The sequence below is a fragment of the Thunnus maccoyii genome, chromosome 4, assembly GCF_910596095.1.
Source record: "Thunnus maccoyii chromosome 4, fThuMac1.1, whole genome shotgun sequence".
NCBI classification, from domain to species: Eukaryota; Metazoa; Chordata; class Actinopteri; order Scombriformes; family Scombridae; genus Thunnus; species Thunnus maccoyii.
Genome location: NC_056536.1, coordinates 26,084,530 through 26,097,417, shown reverse-complemented (window position 1 = coordinate 26,097,417; position 12,888 = coordinate 26,084,530). Strand labels below are relative to the sequence as shown.

General features: G+C 39.5%; 1 protein-coding gene across 2 annotated transcripts; it reads left to right on the top strand.

Moving 5' to 3' along the window:
- Positions 1-1,674: 1,674 nt before the first annotated feature.
- rap1aa (RAP1A, member of RAS oncogene family a) lies at positions 1,675-12,259 on the top strand. 2 transcript variants are annotated; one of them, XM_042408936.1, is made up of 9 exons: positions 1,675-1,762; positions 3,987-4,158; positions 6,398-6,486; positions 6,902-6,970; positions 7,070-7,126; positions 7,219-7,359; positions 8,696-8,839; positions 9,141-9,260; positions 11,499-12,259. In XM_042408936.1, exons 3-8 carry the CDS (start codon positions 6,430-6,432, stop codon positions 9,228-9,230), a joined length of 558 nt encoding a protein of 185 aa, XP_042264870.1. In that variant the 5' UTR covers positions 1,675-1,762; positions 3,987-4,158; positions 6,398-6,429; the 3' UTR covers positions 9,231-9,260; positions 11,499-12,259. The 2 variants fall into 2 exon arrangements, with proteins under 2 accessions (XP_042264870.1, XP_042264871.1); XM_042408937.1 differs by having other exon boundaries at positions 1,686-1,762; positions 4,009-4,158.
- Positions 12,260-12,888: the final 629 nt, after the last annotated feature.

The following is a 12,888-nucleotide window of genomic DNA, read 5'->3' as shown; positions in this document are numbered from 1 at the left end:
TACACCTCAGATACACAGTGTACATTCACACACCTGTTCTTGTGTACTTCATCTACGTGCTCACATTCATGCAGACGCACTCACTAACTCCTAGTTACATACGTACATATCAAAGTAAAAATAAATAAATGAGTAAATAAACTAGCATTGATGGTAAACTTACAGACATTCTCAGTTATTGGATGATCAGTATTGCACATAAAACATAAGGAAGCTGTGGGTTGGGGGGATGTTAGGAGGGCAGAGTTCAGTTCTCTGATGGCTCTGGAGTAAAAAGTATTCACGAGTCTGGAGGTGCTGGTCTTGATAGACATGTAGCAGGGCAGAAAGATGGTGGCCGGAGTGGGATGAGTCTTTGATAATGTTTGTGATGCAGCAGAGGCACCGGGTGCTGTAGATGTCCTCCGATGTAGGCGGATGTGTGTTGGTGATCTCCTGGGCATATTTAATGACTCTCTGGAGAGACTTTTTGTCAGCTGCAGAGCAGATGGCATACCACACCGAGACGCAGTAAGTGAGTATGTTCTCTATGGAGCAGCGATAGAAACTGGAGCTGCTCGGGACAGGTCGGCCTTCCTAAATGTCCTGAGGAAGTAGAGCTGCTTCTGTGACTTTTTCACCTGAGAAGTGGTGTTGGTTGTCAGGTCCTCAGAGATTTGGGTGCCCAGGAATTTGAAGATGGGAACTCTCTCCACTCTGTCTCCATTGATGTTTAGTGGAGCCAGATCCTCACCCTGCCTTCTGGAGTTGATGATCAGTTCTTTGGCTTTTGAGGTGTTGAGTGCCAGGTTGTTGTCGGAGCTCAACTCCACTAGTTTCTCCTCTCTGTAGGCTGACTCATCCCCATCACTTAAAGGTGTTTGTGCTGTGGATTGGAACACAGTCATGGGTGTAGGGAGCATAGAAGAGGGGGCTCAGCACATAGCCTTGTGGTGCACCAGTGCTGAGTACCAGGGTGGGGGAGTGATGGGGCCCTAATCTCACTGTGGGCTGACTGATACCCAGATTGAGCTGTTTGGTGACCATTTTGCTGGGGATGATTGTATTGAATGCGGAGCTGTAGTCTATAAACAGCATCCTCATGTACAGTATGTCTCCTGGTGCTTGAGTTGGGTCATTGCCGTGTGGAGGGCTGTAGCAATGGCATCCTCAGTTGACCGGTTGGATTTAATATGCCTTAGGACCAGTCTCTCAAAGCACATCATGACAGTCAGTGTTAGTGCCACTGGTCTGAAGTAATTTAGGCCACTGATGGTTGTCTGTTTGGGGACCAGAACAATGGTAGCAGACTTCAGGCGTTTTGGGACGGTGCACTGTGACAGAGAGCGGTTGAAGATGTTGGCGAGTACCCCTGCCAGTTGTAAACCCTCTCTTTTATTCCATCAGGACCGGCTGGTTTCTGTGGGTTGACACTACTTGGTAGGTTAACCCACAGAAAGGTTGGTAGTTAGCAGTGGTGTTGTCCCAGTTTCTACCTCTTCCACATGAGGGATCTTATAATGGTCAGTATGAACAGGAGGAATAATTATGGCAAGAAAAACCTGTTTCAGTGTTCATTTGGGCACCTGACTGTTGTTTTAAGTCAGACTTAAACATTTATGAACCCGTCTTCTAAAAAGAGGACAAAAGTGTGTGTTTGAATTTAACTTTACCTTCACCTGGACAGCTGTGATTGGCTGATCGTGGTCCAATCAGAGGCAGCTGCTGTCTTGTCCCTTCCGTACATTCACTCTGTGATTTAGCGCACACACATCGGAGCTCGGTGAGTGTCTTGTGAAGCTTTACTTCTGTCTTAAATAAGCAGTTTGATAGCTAATTATCCAGCATGTGACTTCATTAGTTTACTGATAAGTCCGTAAACATGTGTTTGAGTCCGATGAAGACACAAAAACGACTTCTGGCTGGACTAATTGTGGGTAAAGTAGCTTTAGCTCAGAAGCTAGAGGATCGTAGTTAGAGGCTAACGGTGGCTAACGACTAACTAACGAGCTGTCGATACAAACACGGGCTGTAGTTGAAGTGGTTTAATGTCCGACTGTGTCTTGTTCGCCTTCAATTTGGTAGTAGTTTATTCACATAGTAAACGGGAATCCGGCTGAGGGCTCAAAGCAAAGTTTGAAGATATATAAAAGGAGATTAGTTACTTCTTCTAATGCTAACTGGCGAGCTAACGCATAGCGGCGTTAGCTAAACAGTAACCGTTAACTTAATATGGAGTTTCATGTTTCTCAGACAAGAAATAGCGTCAAACTGTGAGACCAACTTTCTTTCCCTGGCGAGCCAACATGAGTTAAACCTCTGTTTGTGCTGCACAGCTCGCCGTATCTTATCCAGGCTAACAGCCCATAACGTTAGCTGGCATTTACCAAATGCTGCTAGCTGCATGTTAGCGGTCAAGCGGTAGTTTGTCGTGATTAAACTAGTTTTTTGCCAACGCCTGCTACCTCCAGACTTGACGTTAAAGTCACTTTTAATTTCTGTCGACCCCGTTAATTCTACAGACTGTGGTGCATTTATTTTTAACGGTGTTAGTCAGTCAGTTGCATTGGGAAACTAATAGCCACACCCTTCCTTTCGAAATCAACTACGCTGCAAGTTGGCACGAAAATAAGTTCATTTTCATTTTATTTAGCAATCAAATACCAACGTTGCACAACTCGTTTAACTTATAAAGTCGTACTTTTATAGAGTGGACTTCTAAAAAAGTTTTATAAAATGATGTCAGCTAGAAGTATGATTGTGCTCTTCTGCTATATTAAAATACATTTGTGGTTTCTGTATGTTGATATGAACCGAGGAGTTGTATTTATAGCCATAACAAGCTGAAAACATAGTCAGTGGTGGAAGAAGTATTCAGATCCTTTACTTAGGTAAAAGTACAAATATAGCAATGTAAAAATACAACATTTCAAGTAAAAGTCTTGCATGAAAACGCCTACTTTAATAAAAGTACAGAAGTATCAGCAGCAAAATGTAGTTAAAGTATTGCAGTAAAAGTAGTGGTTTGGTTCCTCTGACTGATATATTATTATATATGACATCATTAGATTATTAATACTGAAGCATCAGTGTTAGAGCAGCATGTTACTGTTGTAGCTGCTGGAGGTGGAGCTAGTTGAACTACTTTATATACAGTTAGCTAGTTTAGTCCAGTGGTTCCCAACTTAGGGGTCAGGCCCCTCCAAAGGGTCACCAGATAAATCTGAGGGGTCATGAGATGATTAATGGGAGAGAAAAGAAGAAAAAACAAAGTTCTGAGACATAAATATGTTCTCAGTTTTGGGACTTCTTTTCTAATCTTTGATTGTTGGTGAAATATTGGATCATTTGAACATTTATTGAAATGAAACCATGTGAGAAGTTTAGAGGGAAAAATCACTATTTGGTGGAGCTGTTAACAACTCATAGACATCTGAAACGTGACACCGACTACACACTGCTTTTTGTAAGATGTCAAAAGCAAAAAAGGTTGGAAACCACTGGTTTCATCTTAAACAATGTGTTGTATTTTAAAAGCTTGTTATATTATCCGTTGTGTCAAATCTTCATCTGAAAAGTAACTGAAACTGTCAAATAAATGTAGTGGAGTAGGAAGTACAATATTTCCCTCTGAAATGTAGTGGAGTGGAAGTATAAGGTAGCATCAGATGGAAATACAGCAACAGGTCTTTTAATGAGTAAGTTTTATTTGTTACGCAACATGTGACAACTGACCTCCTGACATAGCTTAGGCGCACACAGCACATTGATTGGCAATAAAAAGTTATCCCTCAAAAGCATTACGTGTGATTGCACACACAGCACAGCAGATGCAAAACTTGAGCAGGTGACTATAACCATTCTTCATGTTGGCTGTTTTTCCAGTTGTATCCGCTGTGTCTGCCTTTCTAAATAGACAAAATATTGAGTTTTGTAGTAAATTATTCCAGTTGTATGTAGAACAGAGCTGATTTTAATGTAATTGCATCAATGTTGTTATAATTTAGGGTCAGTTTCCTATCTGAACAGTTTGGTGTAGCCCAGCTTTCTGGCTCCCAACCGACCCTCAGCACCCTGTCCGCTGACATCAGTGTACCTGAGGATCCGCCGGCCCCCTACCCCGTCCCCCCACGTCCCCAGATGTAGAGGGAGTTGTCATCTGCAGTAGCCGTGTACACAGTAAGTAACCGGTTTTCACAGCATGAATATGTTTTTTGTTTCACTGAACAGATTTTGTGATAAGTCCACTTTTTTTGCATTTGTTAATGGGGTCAGATTTTTGTTCATGCATTGTTGTCAGTGTGCAACACAGTGTTTGTTACACAATTTTAGCATTTCAGCCTCTCAACAAGGAAGCACTCTTGTCAGCAAAGCCAGCAAAAATTCACGAGTAGGATTGGTGAAGGTTGTCAGCTCGAGTGCTTGATACTTGAAAATATGCGAGTCCAGGCTCATATCTTATCAGAGGAAGGCTTAGGTTTGTTATCTGATGTCAAGGCTTTTAGGCAAGTTTTCTGACACCCACATAAATGTGCATTTTAAACAGTATGATTTGCTTTTACGCACATTTCTAGGCTAACAAAAGCATCAGGCACATGTTTGCGTCATCTCTAGGTGCACCCCCTCGCCCCGGTAATGATTTCAGTGCAGTGTTCATGCATGCACCCTCTGATCTCTATTTTCTGTTTGTATGGTGCACTTGAGTAGAGGAGGGTCATTACAATGGCCCTTTGTAGAGGGCCTCGTGTGCCTGTCTCTCGCTGTGGGTTTCTGGTGGTGCTTCATACGTCGTAGTTAGAATTGCAAATGCCGGTCGAGTGTGACAGAGTGGTTTTTGTATTGTTTGTCTCAACGTTTGACAAAGGTCCCACAGACCTAAGTGTGATTAGTAGATTCAAAGAGGTTGTTAAATGAGAATTTACTGCGCATCACCCCCTCTTTGACATTTATACATCAAATGAATAATACATTTGCATTTTAGAATAGCGTTTAAAACACAGCTCCTTTTTAATTTTTCCATCACACGTGCTCGTACATGTTTGTGAACAGTATTGTTATATCATTATTGGCTGCCCTAGATATCGTTTTTTTTTCCTTTGCCACCACTAATTATCTCTTAACACCACCTTCTAGTTTAATTTAATATCGAAAGTGCAACTCAAGATGAAAATTCTGTAATTTCTCTCTCTCATTCAGTCAAGTCTCCTGTTTTTGTACGCTCAAAGTACACAGCAAATAAGGCAGGACTGCTTCAGTTTACTTTGAAGTACTCGCATATGAAACCCACAATGATGTCGGGTTTTATTATCAGTATGAGGACGTGATTGTACCAGCGTTCACACATTTTGACGACAAAGCACAAAAAGACACCTGAGAGGAAAAGCATTCTGTATCTTTCATTGGCTGCTTTAATGATACATTAACTATTAAACTTTTTAAATCTGCAAAGATAGAAAAGATTTTGCCACTTTAAATTCACTCGATGGTCTGACTGATTGTAAGAAAAAGCCTCTTTTCTTCACCCTAAACATTTTCATGCCTGTGACTGTTCTCCTGCCTGCCAGTTTTTTTTTCTAGGCCACGTACTAAACTGTGTCAGGCTGATGGAGTTGATGATGGGTCATCCTTCGTGGCCTTTCTCTTCCATATTGTAATGAGATTAAGTTATTTGTGGCACTGGAACTCTTACCTGCCAACTGCTCTCCCATTTTCAGGATCTATTGCGGTTTTTGGCTTCACAGTCTGTCTTTTAGGTAGAAGTTTTTATTATAGAGGCACTTTGTTATTCTCTGATGCCAGTCGGTGCTTCTATCAGGTGAAACACTGGACTGAACTCCTGGACTTCAGGAACCAGTCTTCAGTTTCTTTCAACCCTTCTTGAATTTTTTTTAAAAATGTTTTTTTCAGAGGCAACGCCCCTATCATCATGACAACTGAAGTCCCATGGTAGTGGGTGGGAAACAGCTCTTTTTTTTTTTTTGGCAGAGGAATGACGTTTTAATCCTATGATGACAGTTTGTTGTAGATACTGTATTGACAGGGCGTTCACACTGCCATCAGCGTAGTTAATGGTTTCAGTGCTGTACGTACACAGCAAGTAACTTTAATCTGCTGCAAAAAAAAAAATAAAAAAAAAATGTTTGGTTGCAAACAGACTGGACTTCAGTAATTTGTCAATGATGTTGATGACAGCCTGAAAGCAACGTTGGGGGAGATTTGACACTTAGCATTTCTTTTTACACCTCCTCAGTGCAAATGGAATATAGTTGTTCATGGACGCTGCAGTCAGATGATTAAAATAATTAATCAGCTTGTTTAGATTTAGCTGAATTTTTTTTTTTTTTCCCTGCAGCTGAAAATGACTCAGCCACCCTTTTAACTCACTTTAAGGACTCACTTCTCTGTCCTTTCACCGCAGACCTTTGTGCTGTCCAGTGAAGTTGCCTCACCATGCGTGAGTACAAGCTAGTGGTGCTGGGATCAGGAGGCGTGGGAAAATCCGCACTGGTGAGTGACGGCCGCTGCCGTGCGAGGCACAGAGCAGGACTGACAACAGTTTATTACAAATTTATAGTAAAGTGATGTTATTGATGTAATTGTGTTTTTTTACAATATTTTAGTGCTAAAAGTGAGTATTTTTACAAAGAAATGTTTAAAAATTGAGGTGGGGTGGGGGCGACAGTAAGCCTGAGACAGGAATCTTCAACAATATAAAAGATCTTTGTGTTGATGATGAATCGTAATATTCAAATATACAGTTTGGGTATTTTTATGTTGTAAAAGAGATTTGAATGAAATAGTGCAGCATGGTTCGCTTCAGTCTTGCTGTCTTTGCATCATGTTAATTGATAAGTGCACCAGTTTTTGACTAGTAATGATTTACTGTCTTGACATTTTCCTTCTCTTCATTCGTCCACTTCAGACAGTCCAATTTGTGCAAGGCATTTTTGTGGAGAAGTATGACCCCACAATAGAAGACTCCTACAGAAAGGTAAGCTCAGAAAAAAAACACTTCCTGATCTTTTTAAAAGCAACTCAGTGATTGGTTGTTTAATCCATAAAAATGTTCCTATTTGTTTTCCTCCAACAGCAAGTCGAGGTCGACGGGCAGCAATGTATGCTTGAAATCTTGGACACGGCTGGAACAGTAAGTCGAGTCAGAAACAGGAAGCAGATGCAGACGTACAAGATGAATGCAAACAGGCCTCTGATGGGTTCTCTCGTATTCTCGCTTTGTAGGAGCAGTTCACGGCTATGAGGGACCTGTACATGAAGAATGGTCAAGGCTTTGCTCTGGTGTACTCCATTACAGCACAGTCAACATTTAATGACCTACAGGACCTCCGGGAACAGATCCTGCGAGTAAAGGACACTGAGGACGTAAGTGTGATACTCCCAGTTACAGTTTTTATCTTTATCTTATCTATCAAGTAATTAAGTGGACTTTTTTACAGTAATTGTTGTAGCATAGAGGAATGTGAAACATGACAACATGGAAGTATCACATTAAGATACTACGGAAATATATAATTTCAATGTCTGTCTGATATATCTTATTCCTCTGTGCTATAGACCTGCGTTTTTGTCCAAAAACTATTACAAACACGTCAATGAGCTACACCAAGAGGTCAAGAGGTCGCAGTTTGTACCACAAGAAGCTGACAAAGCACTGTAAACGGAACCGCGCCCCCCTCGTACAAGGAACTTGTCTCCTGAGACTGAAAATGTGATCCCTGTCATTAGACTTTTGAATCCTTTCTAAACAAGCTACAGTAACCAAACTCTTTGTGGCGAAGGAACTTGTCACCCAGTGCAGCGGTGTGGCTCATTGGCGCGTTTTTAATAGTTTTTGGACAATGGAGGTCTATGACACAGAGGAATAAGATATATCAGGCTTTTCATACTCACATAATACGTGTAAGTAGGTTCAGTTCATTGCTGGCTCGGCTCTGCACAAGAGATTCGTTGATGATATGAAAAATATAGAAAATCTTCAGCCTTATCCTTTTAACATCAGTAAAAAAAAATCACATCATTTTGCATGTTGTTGCAAATCTTAACACAGAAGAAGAGACTTCACAAAACACTTGATCTCTCACTGTATCTGATTCAAAATCAAGAAATGCATAGTTTTTATTGGACAGCGATAATGTTATTTGATTAAACTGTATGTATCAAGATTAAAATGGTTAATTTTTCCCCGTATCTCCCGGCCCTGTAATACTGTACGACACCTCCTCGGTCTACAGAGAGTTTCTCTCCAGCGATAACCTTTCAGTGTCTTTCTGTATAATGTGCCTGTGTAACCTTGCACTGCCTCATTAGAGTGCGCACTGTGGGGGAGAGGGCAGAGCGAAGGGGGACAGGAACTTTGTGAACGAGGGTGGAAATGTCAGAGCTGTTGTTAGATGCTATCTGTCACTTTCAGTCTCGGTGTCTTCATCTTTTGATCTTCAGAGATCTACAGCATGCTGTGTGTGAGCGTTATTTATTTATAGCAGGTCGCTTAATTGGACTGTATATCCTGGTTAATGTCTCACTTTGCTGTCGAGTAGCATTTACTGTAAAGATGATCTTTAACCAGGACTGGGTGATAAAAACATGTGGTAGATACAATTTATTAATTTATGTTCAGCTGTAAGAATGAAAATGTTGTACAGAACAAGACTTGAGCTTCAAATAAACTTTTTTTTTTATGTCACAATCAATCAATCAGGTTCCCATGATCCTGGTGGGAAACAAGTGCGACCTGGAGGACGAGCGTGTGGTTGGGAAGGAGCAGGGTCAGAATCTGGCCCGTCAGTGGAACAACTGTGCCTTTTTAGAGACATCAGCTAAATCAAAGATCAATGTTAATGAGGTGAGTTCAAATACTACATACAGCATGTTCACCGCAGAGATGAGCTACTGAGGTAATTTGAAAAAGAAACCATGTGAGAGAAGGCTTCCTCTTACGTTTCTGCATTAACAGTCAACAAAAATCCAAGTTTTGCTAAGTGACTTTGTTTTATATTGAGAGCTGCAAGTCTTCCTTATTTCCTTTTTAGTATCCTCTTCTTCCATTCCATGATGAAATGACTCAGATGTTTCACTGCAGACTATTAGTGCTGCGATCTCTGAAGCAAACAGTTGAGACCGTCGAACTTTTTCCTTTGTTGCAGATTTTCTATGATCTGGTGCGACAGATCAACAGAAAAACGCCGATGGAAAAGAAGAAGACAAAAAAGAAGTCGAGTTGCACACTGCTCTAAAAACGCCCTCCCACAGTAGCTCCAGGCCAGGTGAGTGGGTGTCGAGACAGGACGTGCACGGCTCCCGCTGCTCACTGAGCTCTGGATTGTCACTTAACATTTAGAGGTCCGCTGCAATAATTGTTAAAGTAATTTCATTACTTTTGACAGCGAGCGACGAGGTGTGGTAAATGTGTTACAGTAATAAGAATAACACAGTAAATGGAGTTGAAAGCTTTATGCTGACTCATTTCTGTATGTTTAAAAGCAAGTTTGTTTGGTGGAATTGAATAAATTAAAGCCCTCTGGTTCCTTTTTGCCTTGTGGGACCTTTCAGATGTACCGTCCTCTGTTTTAAGATGTAGTGTTGAAGGTTAAAAATGTTACCTTTTATTTAGGGAAATCTGAATCCAATGTTCAGTGACAACCAAATTATTAAAATCTGAATATGAGGAAGTGCATTTTTAAGGCCTCACCATTAAATTTTATGCAAGTTTTATGTAAATAATGTAAATCTTTAAGCCTTTATTGAATGTTCTGGCTCCATCTGCTGTGGGAACATTGTAACTGTACTTCAGATAAACCAGTTTTTTTCATGTTCTGGCCCATTTACTATGATCGATGTACTGCTCTCATACACTACACTTAAAATGACCAGCTGCTATGCACCAAATTATTTTTGTATGTGGATGTAAATCATTGGTTTACAGTCCTCTCACTTTGATATGAAAACCAGCCTCTGGAGACTTAAAGCATGACTGAGACAAAGAATAAACTCCAAGTCAACACAATGTAGAAAAAAACATTTTTAAAAGTATGAAAACACGACAGCAAAATGTGTGTGATATGTGTTAAAGGGCAAAGATGTGCAAAAACACTGGTATGGTCCTTTTTTTTTCTTTGGAAATGTATTGATGAGTTCTGAGACCGACATGATCGGACTAATTTAGCCGCACAGTGTTTCGCATTTAGTGGATTGTGTCAACTCAAAATCTTCTGTGGTGTGACCTGAGAGGATGTGGTTGTCTCAACATTCACACCTGCAGTATTTGCAAGTAGTCAAGTACTTATACCTTGGTGACACATTTCCAGTTACTGCCACAGTGCCCGTTAAGACTGAAACCATGTGGAGGTTTATCAGATCTCACTGGGACACAATTGATCAACCAAACCATCGTGTGACTCACAAATACATGACTCAATGGAGCTCAGATGCTTTATTGTTTTTTTTCTAATTCTAAGTCATTAACGAATAAGTAGGAACAACTGTACATCATGTAAAAACACATAATTTTAAGTGTAAAGTACTGAAACGACAGGGGAAGCAATTAAATGATATCTAAAAACATATTGGCCTAATGATCATTTAAAAAGACATAACATGATATCTTAAATGCTTTCTGTCTGATAAAACTTGTCAGTTTAAGAGAAGGAACATATGACTTAAAATCATTGCTAAAAAGATATATTTAATATTTTTATGCCAAATATTATTTCCAGTCTCATCAAGAAGAAACTATTTTTGATATTAAGTGATAAGTGAAGTGATTTGGAACGAGAGTTCTGCCATAATTTAATTGTGATTAGACACAAATAATATTCAGGCTGAATCCAGAATGACACAAACAACTTTTATTTATTTTATTATTATTAGTCCTAAAACCAGTTTTTAGGCGCAGTACTGCCAAACACTGGACTAGAGTAGCATTAAGTGTGGGTGAAGTCTGCTGCATGTTTAGTCAACTAAACTTTATTTGTATCACATCTTTCATACAGGTTAGTATAATTCAAAGTGCTTTACAGATGACTGACGAGCTGATAATAAGACAGTACAGATGAAAACGGTAAACAATCCGAGACTAATACACAAGAATACAAATAAATATTTAATAAAAACAATAAAATAGATTTAATACAATAAAACTTAAGTAAAAACGTGATAAAATAGATAAAAGACTGACAAATAAAATAAGAGGGATTAAAACATTTTAAAACAAGCAGCACATTTCAGATGTGGGAATGAAAACACACATCAGCACTGAAAGTCTTTAATATTGTTCAGTCTATTGAAACAAACACAAGTGATCAGTTCATTGATCTTTTTAAAACCACTGTTTGGTTTATTTTCTCCACTGTGGAATAATTTCCAGTCTGTTCTTATTTTAATAAACACCCAAAACGGATTTAATCTCTAAAGCCAGGCTTCTGTTTCTCTGCAGACGGCTCATGTTCGACAGATTTATTCTAACAAGTTGTACTGACATTATTTTTTTTTTCTCTTGTACGCAGAAACTTGTAATGATTAACTGTTCCCAGTGGATCATGCCAGCATTCCAAGTCCTCTCCAGAACATTTTGAAAGAAGGCTGACGGAGAAAACTCACCGCTCGCAAAATGGCAGGAGACGGCACATAACTCAAGATACTCTTCTCTGCTTTTTAATGGCAAAGAAATCCACCTCTTTTTTTATTTTTTTTTCTCCTATCATCAGCCTGATGACAACTTTGTTTTTTTGTTTTTCTTCTTCTCCAAGGTGTCTTTCTTTTGGAAATATCAATGTTAAAGAAGAGGCCATGGGTTTAAATCCATATACTGTACGGGAGCTAAAATGTTTTTATTAAAAGTAACATCAATCTTTGGCATATTGTGACAATACGTTCGCATAAGATACCATGTGAAATGTTGGCCTTCTCTTACATCTCTGCACTAACAGTGTCAACGAAGATGCATCATTGTCCATAAGTTACTCGCTCCTACTTACAAGGATGTGTATTGACGATATAACATCTTTCCTAAGTGACTTTGTTTTATATTGAGAGCTGCAAGCCTTCCATATTTCCCATAATATATTCTATTTCCATTTTTGCATAATAAAGCTAAGGAAATTAGTATTTTATAGACTGATGGGGGGAAAAATGGTGCGTTCTGATTTGTGTCTTGAGGCTGAAAATATATTGTACTAAACCGACTCTAATATTGCTTCTTGTGTTACCCTGTCACAGATGATTTTCCAGCTTTTATGAATGATTAAATTTTAGTACATTTTCATTATTTTTGGTCTGGGTTTTTTCCTTATTGAAACTGTTAAATTACTTAAATGTTTTTTATTATTGTTTTAATACTTATGAAATGTTTCTCCTCAGCAGATAATAACTAGGAGCAGCAGCACCTCGACGAGCTGAAAGCGTTTCCTTGAGTCAGAAACGAAAACAAAAGTCAGCACAGTTTGTGAAAGAGGAACTCTTGACTGGAGGCCCTCAACAGCAGGCACAGAGGGAGTGGAGTGAAGGCAGCTAAAAGCAGAATAGAAACTGATCAGATGATGACTCTGGCAAAGTGAAGGCGGAAGGGTTTCAGTCAGCTGCTCCACCTCAGAATGATGGTGAGACACAAAGGGCCTCTTTACGGTGTCATAACACATAACTGCAAATATAATTTCCTGATGACCTGCGTCTGTATAACATGTAAAAGATTTACACCAGAACACTACGCTACAATAACATCTACACGCTAATAGGGGAAAAAGGTCTGAGTACCTAATGTTTAAATACTTTAGTGGGTAAATGTTTATCACTTCTCTTCAACAGACGTCACAAAGTGCTTTGAGTATTCCTGTTTTATGTTACTTCATACCTCTACTCCACTACATTACAGAAGAAGTTATTGTACACTCCGACAGC

Excerpts from the sequence above, each read along its gene's own strand:
- rap1aa (XM_042408936.1), top strand. The coding sequence starts at position 6,430 with ATGCGTGAGTACAAGCTAGTGGTGCTGGGATCAGGAGGCGTGGGAAAA. Across the intron at positions 7,127-7,218 it reads TCTTGGACACGGCTGGAACA|GAGCAGTTCACGGCTATGAG; the intron begins GTAAGTCGAGTC and ends CTCGCTTTGTAG. Across the intron at positions 8,840-9,140 it reads CAAAGATCAATGTTAATGAG|ATTTTCTATGATCTGGTGCG; the intron begins GTGAGTTCAAAT and ends CCTTTGTTGCAG.